This window comes from Lepus europaeus, chromosome 3 (genome assembly GCF_033115175.1).
Source record: "Lepus europaeus isolate LE1 chromosome 3, mLepTim1.pri, whole genome shotgun sequence".
Classification (NCBI taxonomy): domain Eukaryota; kingdom Metazoa; phylum Chordata; class Mammalia; order Lagomorpha; family Leporidae; genus Lepus; species Lepus europaeus.
This window is the reverse complement of record NC_084829.1, coordinates 127,839,632-127,867,351: the sequence shown is the minus strand read 5'-3', so window position 1 is coordinate 127,867,351 and position 27,720 is coordinate 127,839,632. Positions and strand designations below refer to the sequence as shown.

Sequence of the window (27,720 nt, the reverse complement as noted above, 5' to 3'; positions counted from 1 at the left end):
TCACTGTCCACTCTGCCTGTCAAAAAAAAAAAAAAAAGAAGAAGAAGAAGAAGGAAAAAAAGAGCATGTTGTTCCGTCTCCACGTGTTTGCATGTGATCAAGATATTCTTCAGTTGTTGATTTCCAGCTTCAATTTATTGTGATCAGCAAATATGCATGATATGATTTTGATTTTATTGAATTTTCTGACACTTGCTTTATTGGCTTGCATGTAGTCTATCCTAGAAAAAGTTCCATGCACTGATGAGAAGAATGTTTATTCTGCAACTTTGGAATGACAAGTTCCGTAGATATCAATTAGTTCCATTTAGTCCATAGTATCATTTGGCTCTGTTGTTTCTTTTTTATTTTCTGTCTAGTTGCTCTGTCCGTTAATGAAAGTGGGGTATTGAAGTCCCTTGTTACCATTGTACTGTAGTCTGTGTCTCCCTTTAGATCCATTAGCATTTTTTAAATAGTCAGGAGCCCTGTAATTGGTTGCATATTCATTAATTATAGTGACATCTTAATGTTGAATTAATCCTTTAATCATCATCTAGAATCCTTTGTCTCTTATAACAGTTTTTTAGATTAAAGTCTATTTTTTTGGTTTCTGATAACATGGGGTACCTTTTTCCATCCTTTCACTTTCAGTCTGTCTGTACTTTTGTTGGTGAGATGTGTTTCTTGTGGCAGCAATTAGAGAGGTCTTATTTTTTAATCCATTAAGCCAGACTGTATCTTTTAACTGGAGAGTTTAGGCCATTTACATTCAAGATTACTTTTGAAAGAGTGACAGAGGGAGAGGGAAGGGTAGAGACAGAGAGTTTTTCAGCTCCTGGTTCTCTACCCAAATGTCGGTACCATCCGAGCCAGGCCCGGAAGAAGCCTTGAACGAGGAACTTGGTCTGGGTCTCCCACATGGATGGCACAGACCTAAATACTTGGGTCCTCTTTGACTGCCTTCCCGGTGTCTTAGCAGGAAGCTGTATCAGAAATGCAGTAGCTGGTACTCAAATGCATTCCAATATGGGATTTTGAATTGCAAGCCATGCTTAGTCCACTACACCTCAGTGGTGGCCCTTCCAGTTTATAATATGAAGTCAGTATTACAAATGTGAGACTTTGAGTTAGATTTTAATTGTAACAACTTTATCTCTTCAGACATAAGGATATTTCACAAATTTTTTTAGAAAAAATGAATTTAAAACAATTTTGTACAGAAAAATGTTTGAAATCCATGCATAATTTTTCATAATACACATCTTCCCTATAAAGTTTTGGTGACCCTGTGTATGCATGGACTTAAAAATGTATATCCCCCTTAATGTTTTCTGTTAATTCTGTTTTTCGTGAACATTTAAGTTAACTGGTGCCTAGAATGAATATGTGTGTATCATGCAAGGGGCAGACCGGTATCCAGAACATGGCCAGAATGTGCACATCCCATGGTTTTTAACTTTTCTCCCTTAATGTGATAGCAAGTGGAGGTGTGACATGATGGGAATGAATTTTAGAAGTATCATCCTGAGGATTCTATCATTTCAATAATAAATTGAGACACACATAATGGAGGGCTGATTAATGGGCAAAAAGGCTGTGATGCTTATACAAGGATACTAAAGAATGTTCATAGAAAATGGAATTAAGGAATAAGTGTTTTGTAATAAATTTTTTTGAAATCCATGTACATAAGAGAACATCAAAAACTTCATGAAAAATACACATTATGAAAAAAATCTGCTCAGATTCTAAACCAGAATAAGTTTATATTTCTAAAAATGCCATTTTTTCCACAATCTTTCTGAAGTTCCCTCTTACAAGTTTTGCACATCTTGACATAGACACTGCCTGTACATTCCTATCTCTTTGCTCTGGCCACCCCTGCATTTGTTTCAGTGGCTCCTTTGGGCAACCCTCTGCTCTGCCGCTGGGATTTCACAATGAGCTGTCTACATGGGATCCTCCCCAACTCCTCTGAGAAACCAGCCCTTCCTATCATCCGTCACAGTGTAACTCACAGGATATTTCTTCAGGAAAGCCTTCCTTGATGCCTTGCTTTCCATGACAGCTCCCATGAATGTTGTTACATCCAAGGAGTAAATCAATCCATACATGGCACCACTAAGAGATGTTATAGTTACGATGTGTATGTGTATGTATTTATGACTGTAGGTGTACATGTGCTTATACATAGATGCAGAGGATTAGACTCTTTCCTCTGGAAGTTTCTTTTGTTAAGGTACACAGAACACAGAAGCATTTGTCTACTGATTTCAAAATGACCTTGCTAAGGCAAGAGAATACACACACACACACACACAATTTTATGTGCACAAAGCAGGCCAGTTCTTACTGTGATCTAATTCTTTCCCATTTTTATCCTGCTGTCTGTGTGGACCTAATTCTTTCCCATTTTTATCCTGCTGTCTGTGTGGACCAATGTGCCTTGTATCCGCTTGCAGTTTCATTTGTGGTGATCTTGGAATGACTGCTACACTTTGAGAATATTTTTGCATGTAATTAGAAATCAAGTGAAGGCAGATGGAAGTAGAGGGCAGGAGGCTGGTGAGGAAGCTGTTTCACTCTTCTAAGTGAGGCCCTGGGGGATTAGGCAAGGGTGATTTCAGAGTGAAAAACCGTATGCTTCAGACTGAGATGTGATGTAAGTTTATGGGAAGAGGGGGGGAACAACGGGTATATCCATCATGCCTCTAAGGCCCCAGCAAGAGTGGGTGACTCCAGAAGGAGGAACCAGTTAGAAAAGGGAGGTGGAAAGGATGAATTCAGTTAGTGGCATGAGTTGGAGTTGCCTTTAAGGAATCAAACTGCACTTAGAGAATGAGGCTATTCCAGTTTACCAATAAAGTGAAGGCAAAAGAAAATGGCCTCTGAACTCTACGTGCTAAACTGAATTTAGTTTCTGGGTTAGGAAAGGCCTAGTGAATTATTAAGGGAGCTGATGCCTCCTCTTCCCAGGAGGGAGCTTTAAGCACACAGAAGCGGTTGTCTGCTGTGATTTGAAAATGATCTTGCCTTGGCGCAGCAGTTGCCGGCCCAGATGACCTGTGCGGACTCTCACAGAGCCATGGACTTGGGGTGAACTTCCTCTTACACGGACTCGCATGTGCTGAGTATACCACAGTATTCATCAACAAATTTGTCCCCTTTGTTAAACTGGTAAGAATTCATTGTGCTTTACTGCAATACTTTCTCTCCATCACAAAATCAAACTATCATATGTACTAGTAATTTTTCCATAATTTCCCATTCTCTTTATCAAGTTTCTCTTCAGTATGAACCAAATTAAGTTCTGATAGCAAGTACTCATGACATAAAAATAGAATACATATTAATGATGATATTAAAAAGTTTGGAAAGTAAAATAAGTCCTAAAAGTAACTTCTTCGTTGAGCAAATCTGTAATTACCCTCACAGCCAGCTGCCTGTATGAAGAAAGTTCACCATTCACACTGAGACATAGTGAGAGTAGGGTCACATTTTAATGCTGTAAAACCTCCACCAACACTCTCCCCTCCATTTTCACAGGTGAACTGAGGAGGCCTTCTACTCCAAGTCCTGTATCAGTACACCTCTTACTGTGTTAGATATCATGCTCGATTCTGGGAAAAAAAAAAATGAAAAAGAAGTGAAACATGCTAATACTTCAGCAGTAGAGAGATAGTTCTTGAAATCAGATCTCTGATACTGATAACACAAAGCATTATAAAGACATCTGCCAGAGCAAGGGAAGATGGGGTGATTAGAACATCTGAGCTAAGTGTGATTAAAAATAATTAGGAAGAATTAGCCAGATGAGATGGTTAGGTAAGGGAGGAGCTGTCATGGAGGGAAGGGTTTCATATCAGAGAAAACGACTAGAAAACAATTATGAAGGAAAGAAAAAATGCATGTTAATGTGGAGAACGATGGATAGTATAGTATTCCAGATACAAGAGGTAGGCAGTGGTGAACAGATGAGTAAAGAGCTAAATTAATCTGGATTACCGAGGTTATGATGTGCTTTGCTAAGGTGTTTGTTCTTTACCCAGAAGGGCAGTGTTTTTCACAATTTTTTTATCCACTGCTGACATGAAACAGTTTAATGGGAACGGGGGATGCGTCATTGTGTCGTAGTGGGTGAAGCCACTGCCTTCAACACTGGCATCACATATGGGCTCCAGTTCATGTCCTAGCTGCTCCACTTCTGATCCAGCTCCCTGCTACAAGCCTGGGAAAAGCAGCAGAGGGTGGCCCAAGTGTTTGGGCTCCTGTTACCTATGTAGGAGACCAGGATGAAACTCCAGGCTCCTGGCTTGCACAGTCTTAGCCATTGCAGTCATCTGGGGAGTGAACCTGCAGATAGAAGATCTCCCTTTCTCTCTCTGATCTCTTTCTTTCTCTGTAACTCTAGCTTTCAAACAAACAAATCTTAAAAATGGAACTTGAAAAACAGTACATTTTAAAATATATGTAAAAGTACTTCAGATTTCCATATTTGACATCAGAGAAGTGATGCCATTAACAGCAATTTTCACTTGAAAATTTAAGATGAATATTCTGAAACATAGCTTAATTCTAGATCTAGTCTGTATTTTCTTCTAGCCGCTAACTTAGTAAGAAGTAACATATAATATAGGTCAGAGAGAGACGGGCAAGTGTATATATCTATATCTAATGTGAAACTTAAAATGCCATGACATATTTTATTAGAAAGTACTTTTCGTGAGCTGTTAGAATCTGAGTTGGCAAGCAAGCTTGTCCTTATACTCAGAAGTTAGAGGGTTAAATGTTTTAAATGATGACAATAGCAGAATATCAGTTTCTATGTACTCTGGTTGCACTCAAGAGTAGAAATCATTTTTTTATGTTTTGTAGTTTCACTGAATTGGCTTTAAAATATGCCTACCCATTTTTTTTAACTACAGAAAAACTATTATGCTGAACTATATTTAACTTCTAGCAGTTGTACATTATTCAGTCATCTTAAATCTTTCTGATCCTCAAAATTAAATACAGTAACACTTTTGTATTGATGTGATAGAATTAGGGTGTTCAATAAATTGAATATATTGCTGAAATCAGACTATTTGAGCACACCATTTGACATCATTGAAAAGGTCTTTAATAGCATGATCGGTGTCAGCAAAAAATACAATAATCTCAACTCTCATTTTGAAAACCCATGTGAACTTGTTTTCCCTTGATAGCATACTTCAGAGCAAAAGGCAGTCTTGTATTGACTGGCCATTCCTTCACTCTGTGTATTGAAAATACACAGCGATTATACTTGGTTTTTATTATTTCCTTCAACATTGTATCATGATCAGTTGGTATTGTGCTGGTCTCTTGGCTGTTCTCAAGGGAATAAAATGTGTGTATTACCATTTAAGTTTTACTTCATTCTTTCTCATAGTGCCAGTTTTCACTTCTGCTTACATATCTGTTGAATCTACCACATCTTTTTCCCAGTAATGAGTAGTCCTGTTTTTTATGGAATGACTGGTATTCAATTTAGGAAGCCTTTTTCTCTCATGTTTATTCCATACATGTATCAAAAGGATAGTCTGTACACATCAGTGGTTTGTCCAAGTGTCAAATGAAATATCTGTGACGACTTCCAAAAGATAGGGATTGCATTTCAGCATTGTGTACCTTCTCCACGTTGACATTATGCAATGTTGAACACTGTTCATTGATGTTGACATTTTACCAATAGCTTTTCCTAATTTTTTTGAGTTCATAATAGTTACCATTAATTTTCTCAGTGATATCACAAACCTCTCAGAAGTAGTATGAATACACTTGTTTTTGTCTTTGGTATCTACAGTTATTAATTTCATCATGGAAAACATTATTTTGCTCTTGTTTTGTGAAAATGTGCTTGATTTACTTCCGAGGTTACTGAGCTTGTTTTGAAAATGATTAAACGTTGTGAATGGATTTAAGCCACTAATTGAAAATATTTTATAATAACACAAAGAGATACACCGATGAATGAATTGTCCTTGTAAGGAAATCCAAGTTTCAAGTACTTAAATTGTATTTTCTTTTCCTTTTTATCACAGCTTGTCCTAATACAGAGAGATTCACATTATCTTTTGACTTATGAGTCCTGCTCGACCATTTTATTAAGGACCTGGCTGTGTTCATCGTTATGTTTAGGGTTTCATGAACCAATTCTGAGGCATCGATCACATTTTTAAATAGTCATGTAGCAACAAATGTCATCAATTAAGAAAGGGTACTTAATATATGTAAATAAAACATGCAACTTAGAAATGAGGTAGATGTGACATCTGGACCAGCATTATCCTTGTGGTAGGTGCAGGCCATTACTAATGTCATTATTAAGAATACTACTGGGTTACATGGACCATCACAGTTAATCTTACATCTCAAACATCTGAAACATGTGAAAAAGGGCAAGAATGGGAGGCATGGAGCTCATTTAGAAGGGATGACGTGGCTGCTCATTTGGATTTAGTTACTCTGATATTGTCACAACGAAACAGATAAAATATCGCTGCTGACACATTATTATTTCAATATTTTTATTTGTTCTGGTAAATCTTAATCCTGTGGTTGTGAGCTGACTGTTTGTGCCCTGCTCCCACCCCCAATTCACATGCTGATACTATAATCATCAGTGTGATACCATCTGGTGGTGGAATCTCTGAGAGGTAATTAGACATAGAGCAGGACCCTTAAAGCTGTTTTCATAGTACATACTACATGACTTAGATTACTCTTTGTATTTTCTGAAATAGATAATCACATCAGAAAGTTGTAATTTTGTCTTTCTTACCTTATTTTATTGAACTTTCATTGATAATATTTAAATCGTTTGCTGTTTGGATTCCCTACAGTTTCTAAATTAACATCATGTGGAAGATAGATATACAGTTTTCTCTCAGTCAGTATTGATGCTGGAACAATATTGGTCCTTTAGGATGTGCTCAGAAATAAATGATTTTGAGTAAAGTTTTTGTTGCATTTTTATGGGTTTTTTTTCCTTTCATTGGTTGGCTTTGGCATGGCCTGATGATATAAGAAAGCAATGGAGCAATCACTTTCAGATCTGTGTAAAATTACAAGAAGATCACAATAATGAAATGATTGAGAAATGGACAGAAATATTATTGTGTGAAAAGGAACGCAGAGACCTCTTGAGGCCCTGTGCCAGTCATGTGCTGGCGAAGGCACTGCTGCCGTGCACAGCAGTAGCTGCCACACTGATGGTGCCCTCAGTGTGAGGCCCGTCCAGTGATGCAGCTTCACAGTGACCCTGGCAGAAGCTGGAAAATCTCCCTTTCCCGCATCCTCGCAAGTATTATGATTTCAACGCAGATATTGTTACTACCTTTTGAAAGAAATGTGATGAAATTTTTTTAAGTCTGTAACATTATTAAGAAATTTTCATTTCAATTTTTTGATCAAATAACTACAAATTATTTAAAGTTATATATATGTCTTGCTTGAATGTAAATAATGTTTGAAGATATGGAATCAACACTATATTTTTCCATTACTTTTTGTAACACAGAGACTTGAGGTAAGAAGATATTGTTGTACCTGAGCAAGTGCAAACAAAGGAGCTCCACACATTGATAAAATTTGATGGTCCTTTATTGCCGGCGGCGGAGAGTGGGCTCATGCCCTAAAGAACTTTCGACCCTGAAGCTCAAAGCAACAGGGTTTGTAAAGGCAAAAACCACAAAATCGGGAGGGGAATACATGCTTGCTAGGATCGGGGGAATACATGGTTACTGGGGTCAAGCTGACCTAATACCTATGCAAAACTAGTATCAACTATAATCTTGACAATACCAGTTACAATCTTAACAATTCCAATTATAATCTTGACATTAATCCAGGTATTGGTTTTAATCATATGTAGGACATAGACAAATTACATTTTTATCATTAACCCAGATGTAGCCTACTCACTTCCAAGCTTGAGCGATCATGGTAGGAGGTTTCTGTGCTCTGCCAAGTGTGATGTAGTGGACTGCTATTGTTCAACTGTTTTAGATCATAGTTTCAGAAAAGAGTCTCACGGCGGGGGGGGGGGGGGGGGGGGAACCTTCCCAGAATGGAGTCTCAAATGCTCCCAAATGGAGTCCCTACTGTCAAGGTGCTACTTCAATGTAATTTAACCTTTACTTTAGGGGTAATGTTTCAAAATGTTTTTCAGATCTGTATTTCTGGTATTTGGCTTCATTCCTTAGTGAACCAGAGAAATGAATTATACATTTTTCCTAGAAAATGAAGAGGAAGAAGTTTAGCTAAAACAAAAGTAGAACTGGGTGTGGTTCATTATCTGTAATGAAGATACTGGTACGACATGTTTACAGGGGAATGGGTGAAGGATACATTTTCTAACAATTTGTATTACTATCTTACAATTTTTGTTTTGTAAATTTTTAACTATTCTAAAATATAATGTAAAAATAGAATGCCTGTTCTTTGAGGGGAAACAAATACAAAATAAATGCAAAGTGTGCATTCTCAAACCACGTAACAGAAATAGAGGAAGGAACTGGAACTGTCTTACTCTAATTGCTAATTGCATTTTCCTGATTTTCTGCAAGTTCTCCTGTTTCTTAATATCTTTCTTTAAAACTTACTTGAGAATCAGAGCGCAGATTCCATAAACTGCTAGGGCTGGGCCAAAGCCAAAACTCAGAGCTCAGTCACGGACCCAAGTACTTGAGCCATCATTGACTGTTCCAGAGGTATGCATTACAGGAAGCTCGAAATGGGAACAGAGCTAGGACTTGAGCCCAGGAATTCCAATACAGGATATGGGTGTCCCACCAGCCAGCTTAACTGCTAGGTCAATGCCTGCCCCATTGCACCTTATGTTTGTGAATATATATTTTTTTCTAAAACTAAATAGACATAATTTACTTGCTAGTGAACTATTAATAACTATAGTTGTTCAAGTATAAAGTATATTACATGAGTTGTTTAGTTTATTTCATAGACTATATTGGTCCAATACCTAATATTCAAGCCAAATCAATATGAAAACAATCAAAAAATTTACCACATGGGTATTTCTTCTAGTTAAATCCAATTTTGAAGAAATAATTTTAATGTACCTTTTGTCAGGCACTCAGTTCATTTGTGTTTAGCAATAACAAATTCTTTTTTTCTTTTGCAGAAAATATACTGACGTATTCTAAGACATTAGAGAATATGGAAAATTTTAAATGTTTAAGTTAGATCATAACATTTGGTTCTGTAAATGTCCTTGAGCTCCTGTCCATGTAGAAGATAAATAAACAGCAAAACCTTTTTAGAAATTCTCCCTGTAGCTTTACTTTCAAAACAAGAATTCTTGAAACATTCAGTACTAGTGTTTAATGATATATTGAGAACTTCACTTGTAGGGAAAAAGACAGTTTTTACTCATCTATGAAAATGAGTGGGTAGGCCCATGGGATTTAGTTTAATACAAAAGCTTTGTGTTCCATTGCATTATCTATTCTTTTGTTAAGTTTTTCTGTTTGTTAGATTTATGTTAGGTTTTAATACTGTTTTTATTTCAAGTCAGATATTCTCCCAAGTTCCTTAATATACATTTCTTGAAGGACTTGAAATGTGCCAAATAATTTGGAAACCAATTTTTTTTTTACAAAACTACTTAGAATAACATCCTGACATTTTTACTGTCTATGAGGGAAGTAGAAGATGGATAAATACCCACAGGTGAGACTTAGTTGACTTTGAAAAATGAAAATAGCAAACAACTTTTCCCAAACCTTGACAGGACTGTATTCTTATAAGAGATGATACTACAAGACACTGCCATCTAACTGCAGTAGAGTCAGTAGCCACATTGCATTCATAAGGTCCAGGACTGTTCTAAGAATTTCATGTGGTATCTTATTTTTGCATACTATAGTTCTATGAGGCAGGTCTTATATTTTACTCATTTTTATGGATTTGGGAATGATGTGTATGGATGTTAATTAACTTGAGCTTGAGTTGCCCACAGTTTCATCCCATCTCTCTCTCTCTCTCTCTCTCTCTCTCTCTCTCTCACACACACACACACACACACACACACTAATACATATATAGCATCTTCAACATGTAAGGTTCTGCCCTCCCATTGTGGCTGTACTGGGTAATTTAAGACATATGTCACATATAGAAACATACAGAGGTCTGGAAGCCTGTTACGGACCATCATAATAATCAGTCAGAAATTAAAAGCAGTGCACCAAAGGACCTGACTCCAGACACAAGAGAACATGATTGACATTAAACTATTGGTAAACAGTAGTGACTCAGGCAATAATTAAAGAACTAAATTTTTGGGTCTCTATGTAAATGAAAAAGAAGTTTAATGAGTATGTAATGATATCATCTGTTATACAGTCTAACATAAAACAAAATCAGTTGTTTATGGATTTAATTCATGTAGAGCATGAGATTTTTTAGCTGGACTATGAAATAATTAAGACACCATAGGTCTTTTCTTCCATTGCTATGAAAATAGCATCCAATGACTTCAAGGATTTTTTTTTTTGTCTCCTAATGAGATTTATTTTGAAATTTTATGTTTAAAGCCCTTTGATTTCATAACACCTCCTTTAGGGTAAAATTACTTGAAGTTTATATATTCACTGCTTTCTTTGCTATGCTTAGCACTGTAGAAATAAGTGAAGTGGTAAATATGTTCCTTGCCCTAGAGAAACTTGCTCTAGTTGAGAAAATAAAGAAAAAAACTTACTGAAAAATCAAAAAACAATAAAAGGCAGTTCAAAATGAGTATCATTAAAATAGTCTGCTATTCTTGCTGGAAAAAAAAATTTTAAGTACTCTTCAGGATTTCATCCTAAAATGTATACTTGCTTCTCTCAAAGATTTTCCACCTTAGTTTTTGAATGGTCTGTAATAAATAGCCTTTTCCGCTCTTCTCAATTGATTTTACAGGGTAATTTGACATTCTTGTTATTCAAATTGAAATCTTTACTTTGCTTCTTAAGCATTAAATCGTGTCAGAGGTTTTCTAGTGGATGAATCAGGTCAGTTGTTTAAATCTCATAAGGCAATTAAGACACAATATAATTGGTGGCTTTACTGTTTTTAAAGAGTAACTTCCAGGGGCTGGCATTGCGGTATAGCCAGTAAAGCCACCACTTGAGATACCAGCATCCCGTAGGGACCCAGATTCATAACCCAGCTGCTCCACTTCTGATCTAGTTCCCACTAATGGCCTGAGAAAAGCAGCAGAAGATGGGCCAAGTGTTTGGGCCCCTGCCACTGCATAGGACACCCATAGGAGGCTTCTGGTTCCTGGCTTCTGCCTAGCCCAGCCCTGGCCATTGCAGCCCTCTGGAGAGTGAACCATAAGATGAAAGATTCTCTCTCTCCTCTTTCTCTCCTTTCTCTCTCCCTCCCCCCCATAGTTCTGACTTTCAAATAAATATATCTTTATTTGTTTATTTGAAAGTGAGAATTACAGAGTGAGAAAGAGAGCGAGAGATCTTCCATCCTGCTAGTTCACTCCCCAAATGGCTGCAACAGTCAGGGCTGGGTCAGGCAAGAGCCAGGAGCTTCATCAACATCTTCCACGTGGGTGCAGGGGTCCAAGCACTAGGGCCATCTTCTGCTGATTTTCCAGGCAGATTAACAGGGAACTCAATTGGAAGTGGAGCAGCTGAGACTTGAACCAGCCCCTATATGGAATGCTGGTGCTGTAGATAGTGGGTTAATCTGCTGCACCACAGCACTGGCCCCTATCTATTTATATATATATTTTTTAAGATTTTATTTATTTATTTGAGAGATTGAGTTAGAGAGAGACGGAAAGAAACATCTTTTATCCACTCGTTCTCTCCCCAAATGGAGTCAATGGCTGGAACTGGGCCGATCCAAAGCCAGGAGCCAGGAGTTTCTTGTGGGTCTCCCACATGGGCGCAGGGCCCAAGGACTTGGGCCATCTTCTTCTGCTTTCCCAGGCCATTAGCAGGGAGCTGGATCAGAAGCAAAACAGCCAGGATGCAAACTGACACCCACATGAGATCCCAGCACTGCAGGCAGACTTAGCCCACTACACCACAGTGCAGGGACATATTTTTTTTAAAAGAGTAATCTCTAGCCAGCAAATTTTGTAGCTCACTTATGTGCCAAGAACTCAATGACTGCAGAAGATACAATTATTCATTAATTCATATTTTGTTAATTTAGTCATTTATTCACTTAAAATCTATTAAACAATGATATATCTAGTGTTTTATCATGGACAGGCAGAACATAATAAAGTGAAATACAAATGATATATTAATAAGTGTTGGAAAGAAAAATGAATAAGTAAATGGATATCATGTTTTCATAATATGGACCCAGAAAGCCTCATTAAGAGATTAAGACTTGGCTGGCACCTTGGCTCAATAAGCTAATCCTCCGCCTTGCGGCGCCAGCACACCAGGTTCTAGTCCTGGTCGGGGCACCAGATTCTGTCCCAGTTGCCCCTCTTCCAGGCCAGTTCTCTGCTCTGGCCTGGGAGTGCAGTGGAGGATGGCCCAAGTCAAGTGCTTGGGCCCTGCACCCCATGGGAGACCAGGAGAAGCACCTGGCTCCTGCCATTGGATCAGCGCGATGCGCCGGCCACAGCGCGCCAGCCGCGGTGGCCATTGGAGGGTAAACCAATGGCAAAAGAAAGACCTTTCTCTCTCTCTCTCTCACTGTCCACTCTCCCTATCAATAAATAAATAAATAAAGGGAAAAAAGAGATTAAGACTTGAATATAGCCCTTTCAGAGGTAAAGGGTTGGGGCAGGTGGATATCTGATAGAATAGCATTCTAGTCAGAGAGAAGAGCAAGTGCAGTGGCCTTCCTGGGGCAAGAAATGTAGCTGGTGCATTTGAGTGGAATGAGCAAGTCTGGGAGTACTGGGAGCTGCGGTCGGTGGTGGGAGGGGGGAACCCAGAAATGTGCAGGACTCATTGTGAGGACTTTCGGTCCTACTCTTTGTTGGGTAATCACTGGAGAGTTTGTCAGGATCCTCTGAAATCTGTGTGGTAGAGAATCAAAAGAGTCCGTTAGTTTGACAAAATTGTAGCCCAAAATGATAATGGCTGAAGCTAAAGAAAGAGCAGTAGTGGTGGAAGTCATTATTTCATGGTCATATTCTGTGTTGGAGAGAAATTGGAAGGATTTGGCCAATGAAGTTGATGTGAGTTGTTAGATGAAGGAAGGCCATTGTGTGAGTCCAAGCTTTTGGGGCTGAACAGCTACACTATGAGCTGAAGTTATTGTAGTGAGATGAGGAAGACTGCATGATGAGTAGGCTATAGAATAGTTTTAGCTCAGAGGTGGAGATTTTTCATTTGAGATACCTAGCAAACCAAGATGTTTGGGAGTCCAGGGAAAGGTCCAACTGGATTTGGAGACTGATATCCAAAAATGTTTACTTTCACCATACATTCTTTGTTGCACCCAGAACAAATGAGAAATCAGAACATATCTACTGGGGAACCGCTTATCAGTCTAATATGGGAGTTAGGATTCCCTGCAACCATGCTAATTTGGAAATTCCTTTACAAACATTATCTTAGCCATGCAAACGCAAGTCACCCTTTAGCAAAGAGTTTGATTCTTACTTCTATAGTGAAGTAAGTGATTTTTCCATCACAAGAGATGTTAAAGTTCACATACCTCTTTGTTCCAGTAGTGGTTTGATCTTTCCACGTTGAAGTACTGTTTACCTATTCATATATCTGTACCTTCATCACTTTGTGAGTGGTGCAAGAAAAGGAGTCATATCTCATTCATTTTTGAATTCCTAACCAAATGGCTCACTTGGTAATTATTTGATGAAGATAATTGTCCTTGATATTTTAATATCTTACAGGAACTGATCTTGGAGCTTAGAATGACTCTTAAAAATCTGTATATATTGCAAGTATACATTTGCTTATAAAATATTTTTTAAAGATTGATTTATTTATTTGAAAGGCAGATTACAGAGACGCAGAGGCAGAGAGAGGTCTTCTATACGCTGTTTCACTCTCCAGATGACCACGACAGAAGGAGCTGTGCTGATCCAAAGCCAGGGGCCAGGAGTTTCTTCCCGGTCTCCCACATGGGTACAGGGGCCCAAGGACTTGGGCCATCTTCTACTGCTATCCCAGACCACAGCAGAGAACTGGATCAGAAATGGAGCAGCCGGGACTCAAACAGGCACTTATATGGGATGTCGGCACTGCAGGAGGCAGCTTTACCCGCTATGCCACAGCGCTGACCCCAAATAAAATATTTTAATACTTCACTTATCACCTTTACTTATCGGTGTTAAGGGCCTAGTTTCTGATTTCAATTTTACTTGTTAGTATAGGTCAAGTCTACATAAGCTTTGATATCTGATAAAGAGATTGGCAGGTGTGCAGGACATTGGGAAAAAAGTACATGAAACAAAGTTTGCGGTATGTATTGGGAGACCTGTGAGTTTTTAGACAAGAGGGTTTTACTGTGATTGTTCAGCTCAGGGAACCCACAAATATTTGTTAGATGGCTCTGTTATGTAATCAGAAATCACTTTGGGATGTTTGAATGAAGAATGCACTAGGAATTTGGGGAGTAGGAAGAATTAGTAGTTTTCTTCAGAGAAAATTAGGATTTGATTTAAAGAACAGGGCAGAGAAAGGCTAACTATCTTAGGAAATTATATATTAAAAAGATTTTGTAACAGATGAAGGACTATGTGGAGAACAGAGAATACAAGGATGTCTTCAAGATTTTAGCCTGGAGTCTAAAGCCTTTGATAAAAGCTGGGGGATTAGTAAAAGGCATTCGTGAAAGGATGATAGTAAGTTTTGTTTTAAATGTTGTTGTATGTATGATGGAAATATACAAGCTGTTTGAAATTCTAAGCCAAAATCCAAGAGATGGTTTGGAGTTGATGATGTAGATTTGGATATGGAAAGCACCACAAAAGCATATGCATAGAACAAACATAAAATAATCCCCTAGTGCTTTTCACTTGTACACAGTTTCCACTGTTTGGTATTCTTCTATGAATATTTATAAAGAACTTTGACATACTACTTCAAAACATAGACTTACCAGGACTCAGTTGTGGAAACAAAGAGAAGCAGCAGTGTTCTAGGTGGTCATTTCAATCTGTTTTCAGCATTTTATGTCCTCCTGTAGAAACATTTGAAGATATTAGTAGATTCCAGTAGAAAATATCTTCACTAACTATCTTGCATGAAATATTTAATGATGCATGAATTATACTTTTACTTACACAGTTTAAGGGGATTTTTATTTACTTTCAAAGCCACTATAAAATGCAGTAGAACATTTGACTCAGCCTGCAGAGTGGCTTGAGGCTGCCCATGCTCTCAACATTATTGTTGGTACCTGCTCAAAAGTAAGGTAATGAATCTTTCAGGATGCATATCAAAGGGAATTGCCTTTAATTTATTTCTGTGTTATGTGTCAACATAAAGGACATATACAGGTCAAAAATATAATCAGGTAGAATGCTGAATATTTCACAGTAAACATTGGTAAAATAATATTCAGAAAGCTCTAATAGAACATGAAAAGGGAAAAGTACGATTTTGAAGTTAGAAAATATTAATCTCTTATGTTTATTGAGTATATAGAGGTTCATTATTATGTTTCTGTACAACCTCAGGATGTGAAATTGTAGAGGCCGGCGCCGCGGCTCACTAGGCTAATCCTCCGCCTCGCGGCACTGGCACACTGGGTTCTAGTCCCGGTCAGGGCGCCGGATTCTATCCCGGTTGCCCCTCTTCCAGGCCAGCTCTCTGCTATGGCCCGGGAAGGCAGTGGAGGATGGCCCACGTCCTTGGGCCCTGCACCCGCATGGGAGACCAGGAGAAGCACCTGGCTCCTGGCTTCGGATCAGTGTGGTGCGCTGGCCACAGCGGCCATTGAAGGGTGAACCAACGGCAAAAAGGAAGACCTTTCCCTCTGTCTCTCTCTCTCACTGTCCACTTTGCCTGTCAAAAATTAAAAAAAAAAAAAGAAATTGTAGAAACATATATTTAATAGTAGGGTAGAAGTTTTTACGGTGAGATTATTCATAAAGCATGTTTGTTCATAAATTTAATAGTCACTAGGTTATTCACTAGCTTCAGAATGGCCATAGTTATGTTTCTAGTAATTAAAAATAAATCATCCCATTATCAAAAGAATTTATGAATCTTCAGTGCCAATGTGGGTTCAGATTTTCTAGGTAGAAGGTAAGGAATTCATTATTCTTATCTGTGTCAATTTCCTAATTTACAAATGAGCTGAAGCAATTAATCCTTGCAAGTTGCCTGTATTAATTATAGTCTTAGGCAGGTTTCCTTGCAGTTTTGTAATTCTTTTTGTCACATTTTCCCTGTGTTTACTATTTCAGCTTGATGCTTGTTGACATGCTGATTCATGTTTTAGTGTACTAGGTAGGTTTTATTCATCTAGAGGAATGAGTATAAAGAGGTCACACCTTATAATCACACTAGCATTTCTAGTGTGTGCAGGCCATATATCTCCTTTTAATTTAATCTCTGAAAAATGTACAGGGATTTCTGCAGTTCAGCTGTACAAATCGATAAAATTTATAATCAAGGCTGTCTAATCCCTAAACCTAATATAAAACTTCACAAGTATTGATTATATGTGCAGGATCTGCAAGCTGTTAATCATGCATGAAAGCATAGAATAAATGATGACTTCAGAAAAGGAAATGGACAAATAATCATCAAAACTACAATTCTTATCTGTATTTCCATTCCTCCCCCCAAAGCAAGTGTGTTGCTATGCACTTGTATTTTCCAAAATCAAATGACATATTAAAGTGTATCAGTAGCCATGGTTACTTTTGAAACTTGTATACTGTAACTCATTTCTCTTATAATTTAGGAGTTTTTGCTTCTTTTTTCCATTTATGTGATCAATAACAAATTAGTCTCTTTAATAAGTTTCTAGAAGGAATGAAAGAAGGACCTAAGTTGATATATTAGAATCATAATCTTATTAAAGAAAGAACAAAATGTATAGTAAATACTTGGGATATCATCATATGTGAATACTATGGTTTATTATTTTGGAGGAATATTCAGTGCCATAAGATAGCCTCACTGAAATAGGGTGGTGTTAGTATTTCTTTAGCTAATACAAAAGGACTTCCTATGCCTTAATGGAAACAAAAGATAAGTCTTGCTGCCAGTGTCATGGCACAGTGGGTTAAGCCACTGCCTGCAGACACTGGCATCTCATATCAGAGCGCCAGTTCAAGTCCTGGCTGCTGCACTTCCAATCCAGCTCCCTGCTAATGTGCTAAGGAAAGCAGTGGAAAATGGCCCAAGTATTTGGGCTCCTGCCACCCATATGGGAGACCTCGATGGAGTTCCAGGCTCCTGGCTTCAGCGTGGCCCTGTCCCAGGTATTACAGTCATTTGGAGAGTGAACCAGTGAATAGAAGATACTTCTTACTCTGTATCTCCTGCACTGTCTGCCTTTCTTCCTTTTAAATAAACATAAAAAAGAAGCAACAACAAAAAGATGTTTGTTATTATTTTGATGCGAAAAATTTGAAACCTATGCAGTTTTTTTTTAAAAAAATAGACATTTTCTGTGAACTTTTAAAGATCTTTAATATTCTTTAATTTTCTTAGTTATAGAAAACTGACAAACTTCAAGGACAGATATAAAATGTTTATTAGTTTTATAGTTGAATTGTGTGCTTAAGGAAGAGGTTTACTATTTTTATATTTAATCAGTATTAGATTAGTTTAGGTGAAAATACTGTAGTGAATGTGTTTTATTCTGTCGATCTTATCCATTCCATAGTACAGAAATTTAATTTGTATGGCAAATTTGTTTTTTACACATCTTTAAATTCATAACTTTAATAATTAAAGCATTTTAATAATTTGAATGTTGCAGTAATGTAGGCTGGCATCTCAATTCTTATAGCTTAGAATAAACTATTGACGTGTTTTCTGACTCATAGAATTATTCTAGCATTTAATAGTCTGCATAGGAGCATAGTGTGAACAAATCAACTTGCTCTCAAAGAGCATAAAGGAAATGAAGGCAAAATCACATCCATTGAAAAGCATGTCTTCAAGCACATAACATAGTCAGTATCTGCCACATGTCAAACACTTAATGAATGTTTCCTGTTATTAAAAAGTACAATGTAAATGAGCAGTGGGAAAATGAAATCTTTAAATCCATGTGCAAACCTATATAGATTTCACCAATGTAGTCCTCACGTAAATATCAATACAATATATCAAATATGAGTAGGAATAAAGATAGAAGCAAAGCGCTGAGCAACAGGTAACATGAAATCTCACCAATGATTAGACTTTGGGGATGGTTAGTTAGGAGGCTCTGGTGATCTGAATTGGCTCACAGAGCTACTGGTGAACTAGCTATTGACTGATCTAGGTTGACCTCTGCTGTTCTAACTGGGGTGATAGCTCTGCTCTACATATATCTCATTCTGTCAGGGGTGGGGGAACATTTTGCTGCCAAGGGCCACTTGGATGTTCATAACATCATTCACAAGCCATACAAAATCAACAACTTCAAAATTAACCTGTTTGTGGTTGTCTTGGCAGGGCCAGCCCAAATGATTTTGCAAGCCTTTCGGGCCCACAGGCCGTCTGGAGCTCACCCCTAAAACACAAGGCTTAATGAGACGTTGTCTGAAAACCATGATAACCACAGGTTTGCCTCTTGACCAAGGCGAAGCTAACATCAAAGGATTTGCTTAGGTGTGAGGAATTACAAAGTAACATGGCAATCAATGTGAATAGAAGGAAGTATGAAGAATTCCAATCATCATTGCAACTACCACAAGGGAGAACTGGGACTTTTTTTTCTTAGCTCCTGAGCTTAAATATGTTAAAGTTATGCATTTTATTATTCAGAAAAATGAAAGGTCCCAAGCATATACTATGCGGTAACCACTGTGCTGGATACAGTATATGTTTATCTCACTCAGAAGAAGAGTCTAAGAAGTAGGTTATTTTTCTTTTAAGGAATAAAGAAGGCATAGAAAGCCATGGGTAGGGGCCGGCACTGTGGTGTGTGTAGTGGGTAAAGCCACCATCTGCAGTGCCAGTATCCCATGTGTGCACTGGTTCGAGATCTAGCTACTCCACTTTCTATCCAGCTCCGTGCTATGGCCTGGGAAAGCAGTACAAGATGGCCCAAGTCCTTGGGCCCCTGCACCCACGTGAAGACCCAGAAGTAGCTCCTGGCTCCTGGCTCCTGGTTTCAGATCGGCCCTGCTCTGGCTGCTGCAGCCATTTGGGGAGTGAATCAACAGATGGAAGACTTTTCTTTCTCTCTCTCTCTCTCTCTCTCTCTCTCTCTCACTGCCACTGGCTTTCTGTAACTGCCTTTCAAATAAATAAATAAATCTTTTAAAAAAAGACAGAAAGAAGACCCTGTTTAGAATTTTGCTATTGCTAAATATAGCTTCTGAAAAGTCATCTTGATTTTTGCACTGCATATTATGAAGCAATGTTTTCCATATTACATTTTTAAGGTTATAATCACTCTGTCTTTTTGTGTCTGTGATTTATGCAGTTGTTAAAAGGTTTCATGAAATGTGAAACTTATCACTTATGAAATAGATATTCTTTTATTTTACCTTGTAACTCTTCTTTGTTCTATTTGCTCCATGTATAGACAGTTACCTATGGGAAATGTTTTACTCAAATCATGCGAAGTATGCAGTATCAGATATGAATAAATTTTGGTTCATTGATTGTGTGTGCATATTTATTCCAACACTGTCTAATGTGGTAACATGAAAGTATTAAGTAAAAGAGCAGTAAAATTTTCCCTGATTTCAACCACCCACATTGTGAGAATTAGATCTCATTGCAAGATATTCAATAGGAATTCTATTGGAGAATGAATTATTTTTGTCTTTTTTTCTAGGTTTTGTGGTAGTACTGCTCTTTAGAAATCAAATTACTTCCTTGGTATTATTGTAGAGAGGATTTAATGTTAATTGTATTAGAATTGTCTGAAAAGCTTAAGAAAGACTTTGGAGAGCAGTAGCGATGACTTGTTTTGGTTTAATATGATGAAGTTCTTAGTATGGTGCTGATGGCACTGGGTAAATATTGCTGTGACCCTGCAGGAGAGCTGAATGAGCCTTGCACCCTCTGTCACTCTGGATCCCTGGAGCTCAAGCATGTCACTTCAGCAACACAGCCAGAAAGCCAAAAGAGCTGACAGTTGGCTTGTGATTATTCCTGGACCTGAGGCTCCCTCATGTTACAGTACTAATCAAGTCATCTCTCCAACTTATCGTTAACTCAATTTGACCCATAGGAGCTGAGATGAAATCTTTTTGGCAAGACTAATGATGCCCTAACATTGAAAAGATGTGAAATGTAAAAACTTGATTATCCTCAATCCTTACAGAGGGAAAGAATCAAAATACAAAGAACAGAGTAAAGGAAATTATCTTCCAAAAGCTCTTAAATTTTCTTCCCCCGAGGTGTGGCACTGTTTTCTTCTTTTTTACTTGTTTATTTTTAATTCACTTGTGTTCAGAAATTCCATCTTAATTCTTTCGTGTTTTACATGAACAATATTTTTTTCTGGCAGTCAGAAAAGGCACTTTCCTTGTATTTGCTTCAATAAATGGAATGGAAATTGTGTTTTGCAGTCAGCTTCTAACATTTCTGATGAAAAGACAGCCAGGAGCATGAAGCTCCTGTCATGCTTCAGTGTTCTGAGTTTGTGTACATCTTTGACAAGATCTTCCCTTTTTCCTTGGCATGAGCTTTGGGACATCCTTTATTTTTCTCTGACTGACAGCTGGATAATAAGTTTTATCATTAAAAACTGGTTCTAGGAAAATATGATCCCTGCCTTGCATCCTCTTGTAGCTGCTAAAGCTTTTGTTTTCACAACTCTTTGAGAGTAACTAGAGATGATCACTACAAAAGGACATGGTTATCGACCTGCCATGTCACATGTTGTTTAGCAAGTGCTTAAAATTTAATTCCCTTTTAACTCTTACCTAGAACCACTTATTAATTCATCTTTCTTTTGGGTGGTGACTCAACATCAACAGACTCTGTCCATATTCCCTTTACTTTTATTAACGTTTAGAGAATTATTAAGTAGTTCTGAATTCTGTGCTTTGAAGTTAGGTTAAATATTTGACACATAAATTATTACAGGTATACATTCTGTGCTATTCAGAATTTAAATGAATGATAATTTACTAATTTACTGGCCATAGATTTGACCTGTAAATTTTCTGCCATTTGTTTTTATTTGATCTTGATTTCACATGGTCTTTCCCATTGTCACAGTGAAGATATAGGTAGACAATAACAGACAAAAAATAGGCATGGGAAAAGTTAGTAAACTGCCGATCAACATTTGGCAGTTAATTAATTAATACTGATATTCTCATTGTATATATACATACACACTCACGTTACAGTTTTTAAAAAGTGACTGTCATGAAAACTATGCATGGATGTCAAAACTTTTGTAACAAAAATAGACTTATCTCTCAATTCCATACTTCTATGAATATTCAAAAATACTTTTGTATATATTTAATTGATTAGGTAATAATTTCCTAGGATTTACTGGAAATGTAAGAATGAAGGTTAGCTTTATATTGATTTGTTTGTGCATCTACCCATAGAGAACACAGTAGGAAGTTGAGATTTATCAACTGAAGTGTAGAATGTTTAAATGTTTATATGTTTAAATTGTTTAACCTCATTCTTTTTTATTTAAACTTTTATTTAATGAATATAAATTTCCAAAGTACAGCTTATGGATTACAATGGCTCCCCCCCCCAATAACGTCCCTCCCACCCGCAACCCTCCCCTTTCCCGCTCCCTCTCCCCTTCCATTCACATCAAGATTCATTTTCAATTCTCTTTATATACAGAAGATCAGTTTAGTATATATTAAGTAAAGATTTCAACAGTTTGCCCCCACATAGCAACACAAAGTGAAAAATACTGTTGGAGTACTAGTTATAGCATTAAATCACAATGTACAGCACATTAAGGACAGAGATCCTACATGACATTTTTTTAAAAAAAATGATTAATTTTCTATGCAATGTCCAATTTAAAACCAAGTTTTTTTTTCTCATTTTCAATTATCTTTATATACCGAAGATTGATTCAGTATATACTAAGTAAGGATTTCATCAGTTTGCACCCACACAGAAACACAGAGCACAAAATACTGTTTCAGTACTAGTTATAGCATTACTTCACATTGGACAGCACATTATGGACAGATCCCACATGAGACGTAAGTACACAGTGACTCCTGTTGTTAACAATTTGACACTCTTGTATATGGCGTCAGTAATCTCTGTCACCTCGCCCTTTTCTCCAAATATAGTATACTAAAATGCATGTGACCTTACGGTTTCCTAATTCCCTTACTCAGCCCTTATTTCACGGATAATACCTAGTCTGAACCCCCGGTTGCTGATTGATGATTTAGGGGGATGAGTAATATACACTAAACACAGATTTCAAAAAGAAGCGGGATGATTTTAGAAGTTTGATTTCATGGTGTTTCTTTTCTCATCCTACCTTCTGGCTGTTCCTGACTTACTGATTTTCAAACTGAAGTTACCATTGTCTATTTTCTGGCTCAGAATTATCATGTAAAATGAGGATGTCATGTTAATGGATTCTACCAAATAGTATAATAACTCTCCTGAATTATTACTACTTTTCTTTAAGCAACTTACTGGTTCCTTTCGTGTGTGTGTGTGTGCACATGCATGTGCTAGACCTAAAAAAATAATAAATAAAGGAGTAAATTTTTATTGTTTTTTTTCTCTCATTGCTGTATGAGAGTTGTTCATTCATATACTCCACATATTCTCATGGGAAATCTTACTCTGTCATTCTGAATACCTTTATAACCAAGTGTACACTAATCTGAACATGGCCCCTAAATAGTATCTGGCAGCTACCCAGCAAGCAGCAAAATTACAGTTTATCTCAGAATTTTTTAGAAAACATCTTTTTTTTTAAATTTACTTATTCTAGAGATAGACAATGAGCCAGGAAAAGAGAGAGCGGATGAGCTCTCGTCTGCTAGATCACATCCCCATAGCCCATCAAGGCTCCAGAGCTAAAGCCAAAAGCAGGGAGCTCAGTCTGAGTTATTTACATGGATGATAGCAACACAACTACATGAGCTATCAGGCTCTGCATTTGGAGGAGACTGGAATCAGAATTTGGAATTTGCATTTGAACCTGAGTATCTTAGCGCTAGGCCAGTTGTCCACCATTACCTGGGAATTTTTAAGACATCATAGCAATAAGTGCCTGCTCAGCTGGCAGGCAGTGGCGTCAAAAATGGTTGTGTTCAACGCTGTGTTTTCAGTATAACTAGACTGAATTGAAGTATCATCAATTCATTGTTATATCTGGGTGGTAAAATGTTAGCATAGAGTTCAACAAATAAAGCATTTTAAAAAAATAATTAAAAAATTGTCTTCTAGCCTATCTGTGTTCATAAGGTGAAACATAAAACAAAAATGATAAAATAGGAGAGTACAATAATATAAAGAACCATAAAATTGGCAAATAATATTTATTAACTAAGCATTAGATTCCACCAAAGATTTATTTTCATATAGATACTCACATACATACATAGTTTTTTTTTTGTAGTTTCAAGGTTGAAAATTGAATGACCACCATAGTTTATTTCCAGTTGCACATTAAATGAATGAAACTGGAATCTTAATTTGGGTTTGTCATCTGTTTAACTTGCTGATTATTTTTACAAATAAGAGTTTTTAATCTCAAAAATAAAAAAATCTATAATTATACCTAAGTTGGACACTTTTGTATAATTTATTTTAATTCTTTGTCCTCAATGATTTGTGTTTAGCAGGAGTGTTGCATACCTTTAGTGCATAAAAGGAGGCACCAGCAAGTTCTTGACTTTTTCCTTTTGTCAAATGAGTGTATTAACGTTTTGCTCTATGTTGGTTTTTTACTGTGTAGACTTTGCCATGGTTGTGACATTCATGAAGAAATTATGTTGATTAAATTAGACAATTAATGTTAGTCTTGCGTGAGGAAGAATACACTTGGGAAGTAGTGATGGATGGATACCAGTCTTTGGAGCATTTAGTTCTGCCAGCATTTTACAGTTGAATGGAAATTGCCTTCCCAGTTTGGTTTGGATGACAGTGAATGGATTGTCAGACCTGAATGTTTTCTAGAAAAACACAGAGATCAAGAAGAAAAGAAGACATTGTGAACATCCACATGCGTTCTTGTAATTTTTCTCAGATTTTTTTTTTGCTTTGATGAACAGCATCATTACTGAAGTAATTAATGTTAATTCATATCTGCACCATTTTTTGTAAATGGTAGTTCAGTGTTACAGCTAGACTAATTAGTATACAGCATAGCTTGGTGACATGACAAATCATAGATCAGGGTATGTTGACTGTTATCCATTATGATATATTAGCTAATTCACCTGCTCAATAATGACAAAAGAAAAGGGATATGGGGAATTGGGCAGTAACAACTGTGAAGGCATTGTGGCCACATTTCCAGGCTTTAATTTTTCTGCCAGATTCATCAGTGCTATGGATCATTGACATTTTACATTTCATTTCTTTCTCTATTTGTAAAGCATAGTCTTTGATTGATATTTTTCAAATAGATTATAAACAATTATAAAAGGAAAAGAAAAAGATGACTTCATGATTTCAGGATTTACTTATTCTATATTATGCTCTGTGTTTCTAAGATTGATCATGGTTAACAGCTGTCTGAAACCCTGCCTTATTTTTCAGAACCTATGCGAACCCCAAAGACGTTAAAAATCGCTGAAATACAAGCAAGACGCATTGCTGTGGACTGGGAGTCCCTGGGTTACAACATTACTCGCTGCCACACTTTTAATGTCACGATCTGCTACCATTACTTTCGTGGCCACAACGAGAGCAAGGCTGATTGTTTGGACATGGACCCCAAAGCCCCTCAGCATGTTGTAAACCATCTGCCGCCTTACACCAACGTCAGCCTCAAGATGATCCTAACCAATCCAGAAGGAAGGAAGGAGAGTGAGGAGACAATTATTCAGACTGATGAAGATGGTATGCCCAGAAATCCTTACTTCTTTTGTTAGCAAGAGTAATATAATTCCTTAAAATTTTCCATAGCTGACCAAGTATCAAACTGGACTCTGATTCTTGGCCAGTTTTCTTAATGATGTTAACTTTGCAAAGAGTGTATCTTTAGCAAAACTTAAAGATAAACATCCTAAATGAAATGTACCTCTAGTGGCTTCTCTTTTAGACAATGACACAAAAGTGGCAACTACACTAAAAGTTTAACTAAATTCTTTAGAGTCAAGCATTCAAAAATAATTTTCAATATTTTCACCATGTTACTTATTTCAATTTACCAATTAGTTAAATACACTTGAATAATAATTTTAGATTTTTGTATCATATAGGTACCAATACTACCTGCTTTTATTTTCCTAACATTTGAAAACAATGCTGTTTATCCTTTGTATTCACTCTGAAATGACTTTATGTGAGTCTAAATGTAAAAGATGCTAACAGCTCATATGTTTAATTCTGGTTCTTGTATGATTTAAACAAGCTACCATCTTTGATATATCAAATTATTATCCAAGTAACTGAATTATTTTTTTTCCTGAATACAGGCCTATGAGGGAGAAAGTGTGCTGTGTAGTGAACTGAGGCAAAGCCAAGATGGGAGTTGAGAATCATCAGCTTTGCATCCGGATTTTTTTTAAGATTTATTTATTTATTTGACAGAGTTACAGAGAGGCAGAGGCGGGGGTGGAGTGGGGAAGTGGGTCCTTTCATCCACTGGTTCACTCCCCAAATGGCCTCAATGGCTGGAGTTGAGCCAATCCAAATCCAGGAGTTAGGAGCTTCTTCTGGGCCTCCCACATGAGTGCAGGGACCCAAGAACTTGGGCCATCTTCCACTGCTTTCCCAGGCCATAGCAGAGAGCTGGATCGGAAGTGGAGCAGCTGAGACTCAAACGGCACCCATATGAGATGCCAGACAGCAGGCCGTGGCTTTACCCTCTACACCACAGCACCAGCCCCTGCATCTGGCCTTTATACCACCATAACCTTAGCAAATTCCCTCACCACTCTAACTCTCCATTTCTCATCTCTAAATGAGGGATTTATATTAGGTGATCTCTAAGGTTACATTGCCTTCTGAAATTCTTGGGTAACTACACAGTTAGACTGCAGGACTGTTTTATAACTAGATGTTTTCACCTTCTCTCAGTTCTAAATTTTTGTCTCAGATGTATCTTTTGGTCCTATCAACTACAAGACTGCCGGGTAGTATGTTAATGCGCCATGCTTTCTAGAGATCTTCCTTGTCACTTCATACCTTCCTACTCTGTTGTATTGTTGTAATAAAGAGAAGTGAGAGCTCAGGTATCCTCGTGTCAGTCCAGTGTTGAAGAAGCCAAATTTTATAATCCCACAATTAAATGTAGAGTCCCTAAAGCTTCAGAGAATAAGCCTCAGAATCATTTAGAATCAGTCTACTTTTTTCATGTTTGAGGTAATCAAATGTGATTTCCTCAGCTTTCATCATTGTACTTGGATCTAATTGAAAGGGCAACAATATTTAAACAACTCTGCCATGTACACACACACACACACAAACGCACCCATATATAAACTCAATGTTTTTAATGCTAGGAGGTTAGCAATAGTTGTTACATAGGCAGATGATAGAAATGAGAGTCTAACTATGCATTGAAAAACTCAAAAATTTCTATCTCATTTTTATAAAGTGGGGTAAATGTTACAATGTCTTTGTCGTACTGCACATTATGCAACCCATGCTTTCAGTAGTAACTATACACAATACTTTATTATCTGCATCTAAGATTTTAAAGGCCATGATTTCTTATCTGGTAACGTTACACTCATTTCCTTGAGTTTGCACTTTGTTTAGTCAGTCACCATTCCAAGAATACAAATCAAATTTGATGCTATTATTTTTTGATAGTTTGTGAGATTGCCTTTCTTTCTCACAAACAAAAGAATGCGGTCAGGCTTATATAATCTAGCATTAAATTTTTAAGTGCATTTTTGTGTCTGTATGATTAGATTAATGATGAGGGAATGAATGGCTATGGAATTATAAATTATGTCCTAAGTTAAACAAAATTCATGACTTAGAATTTATTTGGTCCACAAATCATCTTATAAAAGTAAATTAATATTAACCATCTGTTCTAATTTTAGCATTATATTCAGTCTCAGTTTCAGTTGAGCCTGTTTTGGAGACTTTCTTACTATTTTTAATGATGTTAAATTATAATTATTTAACAGTGTAGTCACAAACTAATCCATTCTACTGTGAGTATCCTTTAGTTTTTACTTTATAAATATCATAGAAGGATTGATATGCAAACTTGTGTGAAGTATTTGCAGGTAACTCTGTTTTCAGATCTGTCCATATAAGCTTCTGTTTCCACACAGAGTACTTGGTGTATCTTAGTGCTCCTGAAGGGGGAAAGAATATCTAAATCATAATCTATTGTTGAAAAGATCAATGGAATATGATGATCTGATTAAGTCAGTCTTACTAAATTATTGCCACCCTATATACATAGAAAAAGAATGAATTATCAATCATCTAATAAAAGGACATAATTTTATGAAAAGAATTCTTGGGACATCCATAA

The 27,720-nt window shown here is 37.0% G+C and overlaps 1 protein-coding gene across 5 annotated transcripts in view; it reads left to right on the top strand.

Moving 5' to 3' along the window:
• The window catches only part of PTPRK (protein tyrosine phosphatase receptor type K), a 592,149-nt gene that overhangs the window by 428,901 nt on the left and 135,528 nt on the right, over positions 1–27,720 (top strand). For all 5 annotated transcript variants that reach the window (XM_062186745.1, XM_062186743.1, XM_062186744.1 and 2 more), the window contains exon 8: positions 24,816–25,118. In XM_062186745.1, the coding sequence (XP_062042729.1) occupies positions 24,816–25,118 (303 nt within the window). The remainder of the gene's footprint in view (positions 1–24,815; positions 25,119–27,720) is intronic.